Source organism: Misgurnus anguillicaudatus, chromosome 22 (genome assembly GCF_027580225.2).
Source record: "Misgurnus anguillicaudatus chromosome 22, ASM2758022v2, whole genome shotgun sequence".
Taxonomy (NCBI): domain Eukaryota; kingdom Metazoa; phylum Chordata; class Actinopteri; order Cypriniformes; family Cobitidae; genus Misgurnus; species Misgurnus anguillicaudatus.
Genome location: NC_073358.2, coordinates 53,225,860 through 53,243,885, shown reverse-complemented (window position 1 = coordinate 53,243,885; position 18,026 = coordinate 53,225,860). Strand labels below are relative to the sequence as shown.

Genomic DNA, 18,026 nt, shown 5'->3' with positions numbered 1-18,026 from the left:
CACACTGGGGCTGCGTCCAAAATCTTAGGCAGCTGACTTGTTGCCTCGCTGGCGTAATAACTTCGGAGGCATGAAGGCAGCTCAGAGAAAGACTTTCGGACACACTTCAAAGGCAGCGTGTTTAAAATGTAAACAGAAAGCGCCCTTGTGATAACTATTCACATATTTGAAAACTATACGTAAGCAAGACGGTACGCGAGGCTGCGCTGTATCGTGAATAAGCAAAGGCTGAAGGGCGTTGTTAGGCACGACGCGAAGCGGAGGGCCCGCAACCCCTTCAGCCGTTACTTATTCACGATACAGCACTTGCCTCGAGTACCTTATTGCTTTTATAAAACGGTTACCACACAATATTAAACTAAAAAAAATATATTAGCGCAACTTTCATGAAGTTAAATGAATAAAAGCATTCCTTCCGCTAGAAAAAATAGTCCCTGACTGCGAACAACAACATGAAAGCTCAAATTAAAACAACAAACTGTGCTCAGACTTTGTCTCATTATATGTTTATGTGTTGCTAAGGGCGCAGTGATATTACATAGAACCGTTGGGTGAAGCGGTCATAGCAGTGCTTTATCGTGAATAAAGCACACCTATTGACCAATCAAAATCAAGGATTGGAACTAACCGTTTTATAATATTAATTTCTCACTAGAAATGCAATTAAAAGGTGTAAAAAGTGAAAATATACCTTTATTTGCACTAAATTTGTGCTCCAGCCGCTTTCTTGGCCGCCATTTTATTTTTTCGAACTCGACCAGGCTCGATCAATCACAGGCTCCGTCCAAATAACCACACTTGTGGTCTTGGCCACTGCGCAAGACTGTCCCATGTCTTAAAACTGGCAAAGGGCAGTGCTCTTAACGCACACTAAACCCAAGGCTAAGCGTATGCACCATGTTCAGGATGTAAATCATGAGACTTTTGCCCAAATCTCGCTAGATGTCACGGAAACTTTTAATTGTAAGTTAATAAATGGATTTTACATATTTTGGTAGGCAAACGGAAAGTGTTCCACATTTCATTGGTGCAAACATTGTTTTGTATTTTGTAAAACAACAAACTGCTTTATAACATTAAAACAACATTAATGGTGTCATTTATTCAGGGACTACTACATAAACAATAAACTTTAATAAAGCTACATGCACAAAATGAAGAGTTTTTTACAGGTGTAAAGAATTCTGCGTCTGAAAGTTTCAGATAAGTGTAGATAATATTCTTTAAATGTTCATTTATTTATTCATTTGTTTATGTGTTCATAAACCTTACAAATATATATTTTAAGTAGCCTAAATAAAAAAAATGAATACGTTTTGGTGAAAATTGCTGCCACTACCAGGATTGATGTATTTGCCATCGGGTGAATAATTTTACATGCATGTTTGGGATCTTCACGCCCACTAGTAGTACACTTGGGCAAAATACAGGAAATATGTCATGCAAGTATTGAAATGGTCAAGTGCAAAGACCACAAGTGTGGTTATTTGGACGCAGCCACATTCCCCATGTGCGCAGACGCATAGAATTGTGGGACAAGATCTCAGGAGTCAGGAAGTAAACTTAACATTTGGATTCGGACATGCCTTCATGCTTCCTTGCCTTGGAATGCTGCCGCAGTTTTCGGCCGCAGCCAATATCTCACTTTAATAATGACACAGATGAATGTTTGTTCAGAAAAGTACCTTGGACAGACTGAGATTATCACTGCGCATTCTCTGTTTGTTCTTCTGCATCTTACTGGGCATCATTTTACCCGTTCGGAAGTCGAAACATCCCAGATCGACGGTGTTGCCAAGGTAACGGGAGAGCTGCGGCTTACTCCGGAACTTCTTTCCTGTGGGACTAAAGGAGAAGACCATAAGGATCAACACCACAAACCTGACATCAATAAATATTTCAAATTAAAATCTACACAATTAACATGGACGAAAAATAAAAGTAATGACATCAACATTAATCCAAGACATCGTCAGGCCAAACATCAGATTTATGTTCACAGTTAGTGATTTGAAATTAAATAAAACCTTTATTTCTGTAGCAAATGCTGATATTTAGTACTAAACATTCCACATTATGAGGTATAGGAGACCGTTTCATTATAGGAGAGACCTGATACAGAAAACTTACTATCTGCCATCAATAGACAAAAAAATCTAGACAAGGCTAGACAAGAGATGACATGAGACAATCTTCTGTGAGATTTAGCACACTGACCCACAGGAGCACATCACATTTCTGAAGAAGATTTAAAAAAAACATCATCTCTGAATAAGTTCACTTTAAACACTGATAGCGGACAAAACTACAAAAAAGGGACTATCGTTGAGTCCTGCAAGTGCACATGATCAATGAAAATGTTTGATTTTATTTGATTAATGAGATTAAACGTGGAGCATTGCAACATGTTCTGTTGTACACGTGGGTGCAGACGTGTCACTCGCAGTTACTGCAGTCAGAAAGAGAAATCAGCCGAGTTTGCACATTTGTGCCTCCAGACTCGCAGTCTCGGCTACGCGCCAACATCGCCTTTTTATTAGCAGTGAACTTCACTTAAATAATCCCACCATACGCAGACCACCCTTACATGACATTATTAGTGTGAATGTGTGCGAAACGGTTTTAACCCCCACACACGAACGCATTCTGGCTTGACATGCAAATCTCCAGTAACGCTCATATTCAGATCGTCCTGGTGTGACATTGAACAACAACAGCACAGGTGCAGAGGAACAGGGTGAGAGTTGAGCTGCGTCTGTCAGGATATCAACTAATACGTGCAGATGTAGTAAACACAGTCAACTGATTATGATCACCGCCGCATGTTAATACACAACATACCCAGAATAATTCACTCATAATGCTGTGACACATTCACACAGATTAAAGTCCTACGGGCGTTTTGAGAAGAGACACATCTGAAACACAAGATACAAGACCATTAATCGGTCATATTGAGTCGAAAACAGCCACAGATCTGATGTCTCTACAATATACTGGATGTGTAAATGTATTATACAATCTTATAATACACTAGATGAGGTTAAAGTTCGTGAACAAACTTTATGTTGGCTTGAGAAAGCCTAGCCTGAGAATAATAGATGGAGCTGCAGTTGGGGCAGTTGAGTTAGTTGGGGCAGATGGGGCAGTTAGGGCAGAATTGGGCAGAATGGGGCATTTGGGGCAGAATTGGGCATTTGGGGCAGAATGGGGCATTTGGGGCAGAATGGGGCATTTGGGGCAGAATGGGGCAGAATTGGGCAGACGGGGCAGATGAGGCATTTGGGGCAGAATGGGGCAGATGAAGCATTTGGGGCAGAATGGGGCATTTAGGGCAGATGGGGCATTTAGGGCAGTTGGGGCATTTAGGGCAGTTGGGGCATTTAGGGCAGTTGGGGCAGAATTGGGTGTTTGGGGCAGACGGGGCATTTTGGGGCATTTGGGGCAGAATCGTGCAGTTGGGGCAGACGGGGCTTTGGGGCAGAATGGGGCAGTTGGGGCAGATGAGACATTTGGGGCAGATGAGGCATTTGGGGCAGAATGGGGCAGATGAGGCATCTGGGGCAAATGAGGCATTTCGGGAAGAATTGGGCAGTTGGGGCAGACGGGGCATTTGGGGCATTTAGGGCAGTTGGGGCAGAATTGGGCATTTTGGGCAGAATAGGGCAGTTGGGGCAGAATTGGGCAGATGGGGCATTTGGGTCAGAATAGGGCAGTTGGGGTAATTGGGACAGAATGGGGCAGTTGGACAGATGGGGCATAAATGTCTCAACATTTATGTTTGTGTGAGTATGTTTGTGTGTGTAATGTTGTGTGTGTGTGTGTCTGTGTTTTTGTGACAGTATGGCATATATAATTTTGTGTTTGTGTGTGTAGTTGTGTGTTTGTGTGTGGTTGTGTGTGTGTGTGGTTGTGTGTGTGTGTGGTTGTGTGTGTGTGTGTACCCGCTTCCTGCTTCGCTACTGTTCGGACGCTCTTGCTTACTGCTCCGCGCTTTGCTCTATCGCTTTTTATATTTTATCTTATAATTTTAACATCAGCAAATCAGCATAGTGCTCAAACAACAAAGCTTGGCATCAACGTTAAACTTTCGGGACTGGAGGATTACAAAAAAGTGGCATTTTTTCATCTGTCTAGCCTCCCACCGCCATCAGCTTACATTCCAGAAGGAAAAACACAGCTGCCTTCATTCAAAAGGATAAGAAAAAGAAATGCCTCATCAAAAATCTACTTGCTGCACAAACTGCCACAGACTTTTACAAAGGATTGCTGTTCTTGAAACAAAGTTACTTACAGGACTACAAAACCAGACAGAACACACAACAGAGCTTCGTCATCATGGACGCCCTCAGCATACAGCCGGTGAGTCCCATGAATCTAATGATCAACACACCAATCAATGGTACAAACAGGGAGCAAGACCCAAAATCACTCGAGAAATCAGACTGTCACGAGCATCACATTTTGCTGCAGTAGCTTCCTCTACCCCAGATACAGCTATGACAAGGATTGCAAACACTGACTTTCTACCACCACCTATACATCTTGAGAACAGATTTGAAATATTAATGAATATGAGTGAGGAATCCCCAAATGTGATAAATGTGATTGAACACCGATCTAATCAGCCAGCAGCTCACACTGATGCTAACCGCCGCTCAAGATTGAGCAGACAGCGGCACTCAGCGCAGAGCGCATCCGAGCCCAGAACTCTGATATTGGGCGACTCACTTATCAAAAACATTAACAACCGGGACTCAACTACGTGCTGCCTTCCACAAGCAACTGTTTCTGATGTAAACAGGGAACTTCAAAACATTCTGATGAAACATAAGACTGTAAATCGAGTTGTCATTCATGTGGGGAAGAATGATATTCACAAAGAGCAATCTGAACTCCTTAAGAGGGATTTCAACAAACTTTTTGAAACACTCAGAACAGTGAAAGTTCAGCCGTTCATCAGTGGACCACTTCCAGCAAGAGGAACAAATAGGTTTTCACGGTTGCTTGGACTTAATACATGGCTGCAAAAAACCTGCAACATAAAGGGACTGAACTTTATCAACAACTTCAATCTTTTCTGGAGTCAGAGACAACTATTTAAAAAGGATGGCATCCACCCAAACAGACTGGGTGCAAGAGTGCTAAAGGACAATATCTATTTCTCCCTTCATCATCCTTCAGCAGTGTGTGCCAATCCACTCAACCTGAATGGCACACACACACCTGGACAGAGTATGAATGACCACAGGACTTCTCTTCAGCACCTAAATGGACATGACGTCGACATATCCCACAAGGACAGAGATAACACCACGCAGCCACAACAACCACTGCTCATGGACACAATCTCAGCTGAGTCATGCCCACAGAGCTCACCACAGTCAGACTGTGTCAGATTAGAACTGCTCCAAGATTCAGCACCCAAGGACGACTTTCTAAAAAACAGCCAGGGAAACCAGGACTACATATCACAGCCTCCGGTCACATCAGAGCAACAGGACTCCTCCTCACTAGATATGTCATTCCTCTCTCCAGCATCCCCACTTTTGACCTTCTCCGGAAAAATGGAGGAACTGGTTTATGCTGGAACTAAACTATCCCACTCTATTGCTGCGAGCCCCCAGCTTTCGACCAGAAAACGGCAAGCCCCACAACCACCAAAACCAGTGGGCCCAGCTCCTCCTCCTCGTCCTGTGAGAGCTCTTCGGTCTCAGACACAACGCCAAGACACACACCCTCCTCCATCTGCTGTAGGTGAACCAAAAACAACTGATAACGGCTCTCAGTGATGTGTGTCGAGTTTCTGCTATGAAAATACTAATACTTTCAATTGTATACATAAAAAGCAGGAACTCAGTGTACCTATATCTTTCTCTATTTCTGTTTTAGTACATGATAGAAAGCCTAAGGCTGCATCAAACCGTGTGGCAAATCAATCTAATCTGCTGCCTGTGATATATCAAACTAAGATATCTGTTAGGGAAAAAATTTGTACTGTTAAGTTAGCACTTTTAAACATCTGTTCACTTAAAAATAAATCACTTCTAGTCAGCGACTTAATAACCACAAACAACCTGGATTTTATGTTTCTAAATGAAACATGGCTAGAAGAAAGCTACAGTGCAACAGTCCTTAATGAAACAGCCCCTCCTAACTTTACATTTATGAATGTCTGCAGAAATGCTAGGAAAGGGGGAGGTGTAGCTTCTCTTTTTAAAGATGTCTATCAATGTAAGCAAGTGTCATTTGGGAATTACCTGTCCTTTGAATATCTAGGTATTGTGTTGAAAGGTACCCCACGCATTCTACTGATCATTATTTACAGGCCCCCAAAATACTCTCCAGCATTTGTTGAGGACTTTACAGAACTGTTATCAATGATTTCCTCAGAGTTTGACTGTTTTGCTCTTGCTGGAGATTTTAACATTCACATAGATAAGCCAGACAGTATTATGGCAAAAGATGTCACAGCTGTTTTAAATACTTTTGATCTGACTCAACATGTACATGGACCCACACACAATCGTGGACACACTCTAGATTTAATTATCAGTAAGGGTTTAAACATTTCATCAATTGTTATTAAGGATGTAGCACTGTCTGATCATTTCTGTATTTTCTTTGATATAATAATCTCTCCTACTATTGAAACTAAATCTGTGTCTGTCAAAAAGAGATGCTTAAATGAGAACACCAGTGTGCTATTTATGAAGGCTATATCTTTAACACCAAGCATATCTGCAGACTCTGTTGATTTTCTCCTTGATTCCTTTAATTCGAAAGTTAAGAGTGTAATCGATGATATTGCTCCTGTGAAAGTCAGGAAGAAGAATGGCAGGCAAAAATCACCTTGGAGAAACTCAACAGAGGTGCAGAATATGAAGAGACAATGCAGAAAAGCTGAGCGCATGTGGCGGAAGACAAAACTTGTAGTCCATTATCATATCTATAAAGACAGCCTTCGTGCTTTCAGTGTGGAACTAGGCAAAGCTAGACAGACATTCTTTTCAAATATTATAAACAACAACATAAATAACACACGCACTCTTTTTGCTACTATAGAGAGACTAACAACCCCCCCAAGTCACATTCCTAGTGAAATGCTCTCAGACAGCTAATGCAGTGAGTTTGCTAACTTCTTCTCTGAGAAAATCAATAATATCAGAAAGGTGATCAGTACATCCTTGAGCTGCGCCGGTGTCGGACAAGTCAGATCACAACATCAGAAAGTAGTTACGATGTCTGATTTCGAAGCAGTTGATGGTAAAATTTTGGAAGAAATAGTACAGCATCTTAAAACATCAACCTGCGCCCTTGACACACTCCCAACATCTTTTTTCAAAAGTGTCCTTAACTGTTTAGAAGCAGATCTCCTAAAAGTGGTAAATTCATCACTTAACTCTGGCACTTTTCCAAAGTCCCTTAAAACTGCAGTTGTTAAGCCCCTCCTGAAAAAGAGCAACCTAGATAACACTGTATTGAGCAACTACAGACCAATCTCAAATCTTCCTTTCATAGGCAAGATCATTGAAAAAGTTGTTTTCAATCAGCTGAACAAATTCTTAATTTCTAATGGTTACTTTGACATTTTTCAATCTGGTTTCAGACCACACCACAGTACAGAGACAGCGCTCATAAAGATAATAAATGATATTCGCCTCAATACAGACACAGGCAAACTATCAGTGCTGGTGCTACTCGACCTCAGTGCTGCTTTTGACACTGTCGATCACAACATACTTCTTGACAGGCTGGAAAACTGGGTCGGGCTTTCTGGGATGGTCCTAAAATGGTTCAGGTCATACTTAGAAGGGAGAGGTTATTATGTAAGTATAGGTGGCCATAAATCTGAGTGGACATCCATGACATGCGGAGTTCCGCAAGGCTCAATTCTAGCGCCACTCCTGTTCAACTTGTACATGCTCCCACTAAGCCAAATAATGAGAGAGAACCAAATTGCCTATCACAGTTATGCAGATGACACTCAGATCTACTTAGCTCTATCCCCTAACGACTATAGCCCCATTGACTCCCTGTGCAAATGCATTGATGAAGTCAACAGTTGGATGTGCCAAAACTTTCTTCAGTTAAACAAAGAGAAAACTGAAGTCATTGCGTTTGGAAACAAAGATGAAGTTCTCAAGGTGAATGCATACCTTGACGCTAGGGGTCAAACAACTAAAAATCAAGTCAGGAATCTTGGTGTGATTCTGGAGTCGGACCTTAGTTTCAGTAGTCATGTCAAAGCAATAACTAAATCAGCATATTATCATCTCAAAAATATCGCAAGAATTAGATGCTTTGTTTCCAGACAAGACTTAGAGAAACTTGTGCATGCTTTTATCACCAGCAGGGTGGATTATTGTAATGGCCTCCTCACTGGCCTTCCCAAAAAGACTATTAGACAGCTCCAGCTCATTCAGAACGCTGCTGCCAGGATTCTGAGCAGAACCAGAAAATATGAACATATCACACCAGTCCTCAGGTCTCTACACTGGCTACCAGTTACATTTAGGATTGATTTTAAAGTATTATTAATGGTATATAAATCACTCAATGGACTAGGACCTCAATACATTGTTGATATGCTCATTGAATATAAACCCAACAGGTCACTCAGATCATTAGGATCACGTCAGCTAGAAATACCAAGGGTTTACTCAAAGCAAGGAGAGTCAGCTTTTAGCTATTATGCCAGTCGCAGCTGGAACCAGCTTCCAGAAGAGATCAGATGTGCTCCAACAGTAGTCACATTCAAATCCAGACTCAAAACACATCTGTTTAGCTATGCATTTACTGAATGAGCACTATGCTGCGTCCGAACTGATTGCACTATATTTTATATGCACTATTTTAATTATTTTTATTTCTCTTGTTTTTATTCTTATTTTTAAAAGTTTTATACTTGTATTCCTGTTTTATTCTTTTTCATACATTTAAACCGTTTTTATTAAAATCACATCTATTTTCTTTTAATTGATATTTAAAATTCATGTATATTTGATTTTTTGTTTTCTCATTTCTATGTAAAGCACTTTGAATGACCTTTGTGTATGAAATGTGCTATACAAATAAACTTGCCTTGCCTTGCCTTGCCTTGTGTGTGTGTGGTTGTGTGTGTGTTTGTGACAGTATGTTATATATAATTTTGTGTTTGTGTGTGTAATTGGGTGTCTGTGTGTAGTTGTGTGTCTGTGTGTAGTTGTGTGTGTCTTTGTGTGGTTGTGTGTGTGTGCATGTCTGTGTTTTTGTTACAGTATGTTATATATAATTTGGTGTTTGGGATAAACCATGTGAACTAGGGCAGCAACAACTAATCGATTAATAATCGATTATAACATTCACACCATCGTCAGACAGCGTGGACATGCTTCATATAGTGCCAGATGTGCACGGTGCACTTATAACTAAACTAAAGTCAGGTGAGCTGCACGTTTATCAGACGCTTTGTTATCAGGACCTGTGTTGCCAGGTTTATTAGTTGTTGGTATTTGGGTTGTGAATATTCATAGAGATGCATTCGGACTAATTTTGAATGACCATTGGTTGGTTTTGTTATGTGGATCTGGCAGCCAAGACAGGACAATGCCGGAAGCAAAAGGCCTAAAATATCAAAGTCAAAATGATTATATTAGTAAATCCTAGTAGACTTTTAAAAGTACACTTTTACACGTGAATACCTTAATTTAGTGCCTTATTTAGCTATAATGAGTCAAGAATTTAATTGAGGATATATTTAGGTTTTTATCTGTTTCTTTGAGTAATGGAAAAATAATCATCCAAATAATCGATTATGAAATAATAATTCATTGCAGCCCTTTAATGTGAACAGTGATGAAGCCATGAAGACACGTTCTGCTTTTCTGCATCAAACATGCAGCGTAAGGCTGCAGTCACACCAAAAGCGTTTATGGCAGTTGCAGGCGCCTTTTTTTAATGATCTTCTATGGGCAGTGCGCGTTTGCGTGCTGTTTATGCGCGCCGAGCGCTTTGCGGTTTTCTGCCGCCTGCCGCGCAAGCGTTTATGAAGGAGCGCTGAGAGCGGAGAAGCGCCCGACATCATTCGCGTCTTTGCATTGTCCAATCGAATGAGGGGAGAGGCGGGCCTTACGTTGTGGTGAGGGAAGTTTACAGTTGCTTTGAAGAACCGGACTCCACTCGCTCACTTTCTCCTTCGTGTTTGTGCACCTCTCATCCTCAAACAAGGTCAGAGCAAGCGCCCTCTTTTTAAAGTTTCTGCTAATATGACAGTTAACAGCAAAAGAGCGTTCACGCTTCAATATTTGATTGACAAGACAGCTGACTCGGTGGTTGCTTAGCAATATGAAAAGCCACGTCGCACTGCTCTTTTTTAAAAAAGGTAGTGCGTCGCGCCTTGCGTTTGCAAGCGTTTAAAGCGCTTTTGGTGTGACTGGCCCCTAAGTGATGCACTTTAACTGAAGCCTTGCAAAACTGACTGTAACACATCAAGACAACTGCAGTAGTGTATGTGAAGTGAACTGTGTTGTGTCTGTGGAGAAGAAAATGACACTGCAAAAACTATATGAGTCAAAACTGAAACACACACACACACACACACACACACACACACACACACACACACACACACACACACACACACACACACACAGAGAAGCACTCACACATGCTAACCCACCACACCCAGGCTAACACACACACACACACACACACACACACACCCCAGAAGAACACACACACAAAGTGTGAGATGCACCAAATACTGGTCAAGCGCATTGAGTCAGAAAGAAGACAACTTTAACTTTCTGTTTTAATAGCTGTAATAGCGAAACACAACCATCAGAGGAAGAGCGAGCACTCATATCAAACCTAACCTAACCAAATGTGCCTGCCGAGCGCGATTCTCCCCCCTCACTACTTCCCCAGAAACACTCACACTGTACCCTGACCGATCTGAGCCCATACACGCTTTTTTCTTTAGGATGCAATTATTTTACAGAAAACAGAAAGTAAAGCGTTCTCTTAACACTGGAGCTCATCATAATGTTAAGTCTTGCTGGATCCCAAACCGCCTACTTCCATACTATATAGTACGTAAAAAGCGCTACTTTACGTACTATATAGTATGGAAGTAGGCGGTTTGGGATCCAGCATCTGTTTTTTTATTCCGAGTCGTTTGGTGCGTGATGACACACAGCCCTCTCACATGCCCATCATTTTGCTTAGTTAATCTGTTGTGTGTGCAGCGGAAACATTCACGTAACCCTGCTGCTCACATCAGAAGGTTTTTATGAAGGCAGATGAAGGTGAGTGATTGCACAATTGACGTGTCTCATTTTGAACTGCGCTACGGCCTGATTCAAGATCACACCGGGTGGTCTGTGCCTGAGCCTAAGTGAACCACGCTCAAGCCCACCTCTGCAAGACAGCATGGGCACGGTACAGAGCAATCACACTAGTCAAATTAATCAAATTTTGGGGTCAAACGCACCCGGTTTAGTTTGGGTAGTGTGAGCGCGCGCTCAGTTTGTGAAGGTCAGAAATCTGAATGAATTAAAGACGTTATCAGTCGTCTGTCTGGACACTTTCCAGACTAAAGATGAGGAGGAGAATGTGTATCTTTAATTTGAACATGAAATCTCTCTATTTACTATAATACACACACTGCTATCTTACTGTACATGATACATCAGTGCATGTTATTCCTAAATGAAGGAAATGTTTGTCCTCTTAGTAAGAAATCTCTTGAGGTCACAGCAGATATCTGAGCGATGAGCTGTACAGAAACATCCACAGAAAAAACACTTAAGCACTTTTACTGAAAAACATACATCATGAAAAGCATACACATTTAGGCATTTAATAGACACGTATCCAAAAACAAAACAGCGATTCATCTTTTATTCCAGGACTTGGAATTCATAATGTCCAACTCTAACCAGGATATTTTTAATAAACTTTCCCTGGAATTGAATGTTGCCGCTGGTTTATTAGGATTGAATCTCATGGTTTGCTGTGTTATTTCTGCTGGAGTGAAAAACAGCTGAATTGTTGGAGCTCCGGTGAGATGAAGAGGAGATGTGTGGAAGAGAAACAGGACAAGCGTTTCATCTTAACAAACACAGTAATATGCCCTATACAACCACACAGAAACACCCTAGAAACCAGCAGGACCTCACGAGCACTGTGGTGTTATGCTTAACATTGGCAGTAAACAGTGAAAATGTGAAAATTCAGTATGACAGCGTGAACAACGGACTCCAAACAGAGAGTTCTGAAGAAGAAGAAGAAGAGGAACGCTGATGGTTTCATTGGTTTGTGATGACTCATCAGAGTCCAGACCAGAAGTGATGTTCCTCTAACACATCAACACTTCCAGTAAAATCTCCTGCGTCACACACAAAAGAGTACAAACTGCGACTCAACGCGTCACGCCTACCAATAAAAAACGAACTATTAAACCACACATCTGTCCACTACCATAAAAAACCTGGAGTTTACATTATTAATACCTGATTAATACACTAATGTTCTTCATTTATATTCACCTACAGATGAAGAGCATTCACAGTCATCTGTACATGCTTCAAATGTTCAATGTTGTGAAATACCTTACAGGCCTAAAAATGTGCAATGCAAATAAATAAAGTCAACTTAAATATATTTAAACAGATTTATTACTGAAGAAGACCTGACAGACGTGAATTTGAGTCATATGTAGAACTAGAAACCATTTCGTATCACAGAGACCTGCAGACCCAATCGCTAGACTTTATCGAATTAATTATTCATTTCAAATGGTCAAAAAGCAAAAAAAAAAACTCATCTAAAGACAATAACATAAAATGTGCTGGCATAGAATAGTTCCTGGACAAATATCAGTCACATTTATTTCAGAAAATGAGAGGATCCGCGTGAGCCATTACAGGCATGACAGGAAAAACGCGGTACAGATACATTCGTTCTGATATACAAATATATCCTACATGCATGTAAACACACACTGCACACATGCACACACAAACACGTACACAAACATGCACACACACACACACAGCGCACACACATAGGTAAAGGCGAGAGATTGACTCAGATCTGTGTGTTATTAATGAAGTGAAACCTCACAGTTTCTGTTTAAGTTTCATGTTTAACTGCAGTTTGCCCACCTGACCAACATGTAAACTGACCAATCACAGCGCGCATTGTTTTTCTCTGTTGTTTATTGGCAGCTTTATCTGAAACGGTTGACTCCAAAACTAGAATATATAATACCAAATCAAGAATCTCCACCAAACACCAAAAAGGCCTAAAATGTTGGTAGACTAAAGACTTGCGGTCCAAAAGTAACAGAAAGTGATTATTTTATTAGAGCTGAATACACATAAACAGATATAAAGTAGGAGATCATCTTGAGTAATGTAGTTGACTTGCTGCTACAGATCTCAAACAAAACCTCAAATGAACCGCTTACAGGTCAAAGCCAGTAACTCATTTATCCTCATACTACAAACATACTGTTTCCCAAAAGACTAGAAGATAGAAAACAATCAGTCAGACAATATCAGACTGAACAGATAAACATGTATCCAACAGAAGATCTCACACTAGTGATTGAACTACTCACTACTGGTTAACTACTAAGATATCAAGCAGTTATATTTAATCAGCAGCGATGATGTGAACATTCACTCAGATCTGTGAGAAAACCACTGAAGAAGCAGCTGTCAATCACTCACAGTTATCAACAGATTCACTCATATCTCGATCATTTGTCATTTAACAGCCATTCTCTCTCTAAGTTTATTTACAGAAGTTTCCTCACAGGAAATCTATTGACTCATGTGTTAAATAACACACATTATATATATATATATACATAAACAATTCTGTAGATTTATACCGTATGACCAAAAACTGTTGAAAGATCAGAGTTGATCTCTGCTTGAACTCAACACACACTTACAGAAGTTACAATGTTTCAATCACTGGTTTTAATGTTACAATGTGACGCACACACATACACACCCGTAGGCACGTACACACACACACACATAGTTAATCACCTGTAATAATACACATCGCTCTTTCCTGCGCTTAATCCGGACTTCCGGATCACTTCTTCTTTCTTCCAGCCGGGCGGAAGTGCCGGGCAGTCCGTCCTCTTCTTCTCCATGATCATTGATCAATCGATCAACTCGATCGGAAGTGTAACGTTAACTACCCGCGCTCGGGGTGGCTAACACGTTAGCTGCTTAGAGACTGAGTTCAACTAGTTAACAATCTTCCGGTTAAAGCCGTGAAACTCTCGCCGAGCGCGCGCTCCTTTCGGTGACACGAGCTCGTCACCGATCATAATCTGCGCGCGATACGTGTGTAACGCGCCCGTGACGCGTTGAATTTTCAGCACTTCCCACAGACACGAGTGATCAAGCGCCTGGCAACCGTACGCCCCGCCCCTCCGGCAGCTGTTAGCCCCGCCCCTACTGTATTGTATTTACGGTGTGTAACTGAACCCTGCAGGTATTTAAATGTCACTGCATTCGAATATAAAACAGTACATTGTACAAAAAAGAGCAGCAGCCATTTCAAATAAAAGATTTGACCAAAAACTTTAAAAAGTGTTGTTTGTGAAACATGAATGGAACGTGTTAAATTACACCTGTGTGTAGTGACGTCATACATCCTGTAAAAATCACCTGCACACCAGCAGAATTTGATGGTTTGTCACTTTCTGTTTGTGAAACGAAAGTAAAATACTTTGTAGGCTGATTTGAGTTTTTAATCTCAGGTTGTGAGCACAGATATTTAACCCATCACACATTTATTGTCAAAAGATTTTGCACTAAATTTGAAAAAAAAAAATATTATGCTGCGTTCCAGTCAACTCGGATTTACGATATTACCCACCTCAAAACCGGAAATAAAATATAAATTATGTCTACAGAATAAATTAGATCTTGGCCTACTAGACATAATATATATACTGTTATTTTTACCTTTAAAATTAAACATCTTTTTCAATCCTTCACATGTCATGATTAAAGTTTTCCTTTCAAATTTTCCAGTTTTATCAGAAACATTTTAAGTGCGATTATCCCCGCCCAACATAAGCAATGTGTTCTTGTTCTTTTCCATTCTAGTGTTTTTACCATTTCTAAAAGGTTGCTGCGATTGGTCGAGTGCGTGTGACGTCAGTAGGCTTAACTTCCGGGTGAGTGTGTGTTGATGCAATCAGCTGAAAGTTGCGGATCCGCTGTGATATTTTCTCTCTCTCTCTCTCTTCGCAGACGCGTTCATGACATTGAGACGGTAATATTATATTTAAATATACTTTATTTAAAACATTTACACACTGTTAGTTACACGAGATCCGCGTTGATTGAGCGACTAAACAGTCAGAGATTTGTGTTGTCGCGTTGTGTTTACACCGCACGTTTCCTTTATCTGTTTGTTTATTTATTGTTACGTTTGTTGTACTGTATTTTAGGCTAATTGTGTTCCCACGTGGATCTGCGTCTAGAGAATATTGAGTAATATACAGCAGACCCTTCATATGAATACAGTTTGATATGATTTCATTTGATATGATTTCAGGTTTTGTATCATCTAGAGCTGAAGACACAGAATGGCCACTGCTGCAGCCACTGAACCACCAGCACCTCCACCACCACCACCACCTTCATCATCATCACCTTCATCATCATCATCATCATCATCACCATCATCAACAGGAGCAGCAGCAGCTAATGGACAGGCTCCAGGAGACAGCAGCAGTTCTCAGGACAGCACATTTGAGTGTAACATCTGTCTGGACACATCAAAAGACGCCGTCATCAGTTTGTGTGGTCATCTCTTCTGGTGAGATTCTGTTGATGTACACAACACTCTCATCGTGTGATTTATAATCTTGTACTAAATATTAACCGTCCAAAACTTGATTTCCCCTCATCTGCCTGCCATCGTGACATCACTTCCTAGTTGGCCGTGTTTGCATCAGGTAAGTTTTAGTTTGTTTTCTGTCCAATAGCATTTCTTCCATCATTGTGTTAATGTTGTTTCTCTTCATCAGTGGTTAGAAACCAGGCCAAACCGGCAGGTGTGTCCTGTGTGTAAAGCCGGCATCAGTCGGGATAAAGTCATCCCCCTGTATGGACGAGGCAGCACCGGTCAACAGGACCCCAGGTACATTTCAAAAAGAATACTAGTAACATAAGGTCACCTAGTTATAATGTGGCATTTGTGAACTAAGGCAAAGCAAATGAACCCTCGCAGCTTAAACTCTTTATACTGACTGTGATTAATAGATTGTGAACAGAACTTTCTTTTCTTTGTGATTTTAGAGAACGAACTCCTCCACGACCTCAAGGACAACGGCCAGAACCAGAAAATCGTGGTGTAAGTACATTTTCTGTAATTGCATATTGAGAATTATAATTGATCATTTGTCAGTCTTGACTGAACACACATGATTGATCACTTCCCATCACTCCCAACATTTCCAGTTCACTTTATTCCCATAATGGCTTCAAATGCCCGTTTGCAATGATTCGCGTGTGATTGCACAATACATCTGTGATGAAACTCTTACATGATTAAAGTCGACCGCTGTTGTGCAAACCTGCAGTTAATTCATTAGTCAAACTAGCGGCCCTATGGGACTAGTTATGTTTGGTCTCTAAAGAGCGACACTCGACGCCGTTCCTCTTAGATCAGCTGACGAATGCATTGCATCACATTTTGCTCTCTTACTTTACTTTGAATCTTTAATGGATATTTATTATATTGGAGGGAGTATATATTTGAAGCTAAATGATTTATGATAGAAATGTAATTGTTTCTCTATACACATCCAGTAAAGTGTCTGTGAGGACTCTGCTGAAACTCTCTGATCTTACCTGAGCTCAAACGCTTTCATCTTTTTCAGGGTTTTCAGGGATTCGGCTTTGGAGATGGAGGTTTCCAGATGTCTTTTGGAATTGGAGCTTTTCCTTTTGGGATTTTTGCAACAGCGTTCAATATCAATGATGGAAGACCTCCTCCAGGTAAATGAAAGGATGTGAATGTGTTTCATTCACATTATATTAACATGTTTTTAATAACATGTTTTATAAAAATATATTTGCAGCCAGAGAAGCTGTCACTTTTACCAAACAGTCAAATTAATGCAAAACTAATGAGGTCGTCTTTAGGAAACGTGGTGGCCACATTAAACTTTATATTAAAATTATTCACAATACTGAATATCTGACTGTACATCACCCAGCTCCAGTAAAGTGATTTAATTGAATTGTGTGATTTAGTAGATTTTGTAGAGCATATAAGAATGATGTTGAGTTTAGTGTTACAGTGTATTGGGATGATGTAATGTATAATTAAATGATGATTTATTCATATATATGTATGTCTTTGTTCACAGCAGCTCCAGGAACTCCTCAACACACCGATGAACACTTTCTGTCCCGTCTCTTTCTGTTTGTGGCTCTTCTGATCATGTTTTGGCTGCTCATCGCTTAAACGGTTTATTTCCAGGAGATGATATTCGTACCTCTAAAATCAGAGTTCACATTAATTACAATAATCACATCTGTTGAGTTTCAGTAGTGATGATTTTTAACGTTTCCCATTTGAGGTCTTTTTCTATGAAAGAGATGCGGCGCTCGTGTTGCGATTGCATGTCTGTGATGCTGTGAAATGATATGTGACTCTCTGATTCTTCTGCCTGTCTTCAGTTTTCATCCAGATGTCATTTTAAATAAACAGAGTTTTATTTCTCTTAAGATCAAATTATTCTTTGCTTGATTTCTATGGTGGTTGTGGATTTTGTTGCTCATGTGTTTCCTGACCTTTAACAAGACAAAAGAGTAAGAAATCTGTTTGAACTGATAATATGAGCACAGTTCATGTGTGATTGATCTGAGAGCATCCGCAGTTTCATATCCTGATGAAAGATTACATTTTTTAACACTGTATAATTCTATTCAATTATAACAAATTAATTCACAGAAAACTTTTTTCTTTGGTTGGAAAGTGAATATTTTATACTT

The 18,026-nt window shown here is 40.4% G+C and overlaps 2 protein-coding genes across 4 annotated transcripts in view; one reads left to right on the top strand and one right to left on the bottom strand.

Moving 5' to 3' along the window:
- The window catches only part of mbd2 (methyl-CpG binding domain protein 2), a 35,780-nt gene extending 21,356 nt beyond the window's left edge, over positions 1–14,424 (bottom strand). Inside the window, exons 1-2 of one of the 2 annotated variants that reach the window (XM_055198080.2) lie at positions 14,046–14,424; positions 1,686–1,845 (exon numbers count right to left, since the gene is read on the bottom strand). In XM_055198080.2, coding sequence (XP_055054055.1) covers positions 1,686–1,845; positions 14,046–14,161 — 276 coding nt within the window. In that variant the 5' untranslated portion in view covers positions 14,162–14,424. The remainder of the gene's footprint in view (positions 1–1,685; positions 1,846–14,045) is intronic. The other variant, XM_055198079.2, reaches the window with a different exon arrangement.
- A 709-nt stretch (positions 14,425–15,133) lies between these two features.
- Positions 15,134–17,766, top strand: rnf185 (ring finger protein 185). Of its 2 annotated transcripts, none has more exons than XM_055198082.2 (7): positions 15,134–15,291; positions 15,577–15,840; positions 15,961–15,979; positions 16,052–16,164; positions 16,323–16,377; positions 16,907–17,024; positions 17,402–17,766. In XM_055198082.2, the coding sequence occupies exons 2-7, from the start codon at positions 15,608–15,610 to the stop codon at positions 17,494–17,496; spliced, it is 633 nt and encodes a 210-aa protein (XP_055054057.2). In that variant the 5' UTR covers positions 15,134–15,291; positions 15,577–15,607; the 3' UTR covers positions 17,497–17,766. The 2 variants fall into 2 exon arrangements, with proteins under 2 accessions (XP_055054057.2, XP_055054056.2); XM_055198081.2 differs by having other exon boundaries at positions 17,399–17,766.
- Positions 17,767–18,026: the final 260 nt, after the last annotated feature.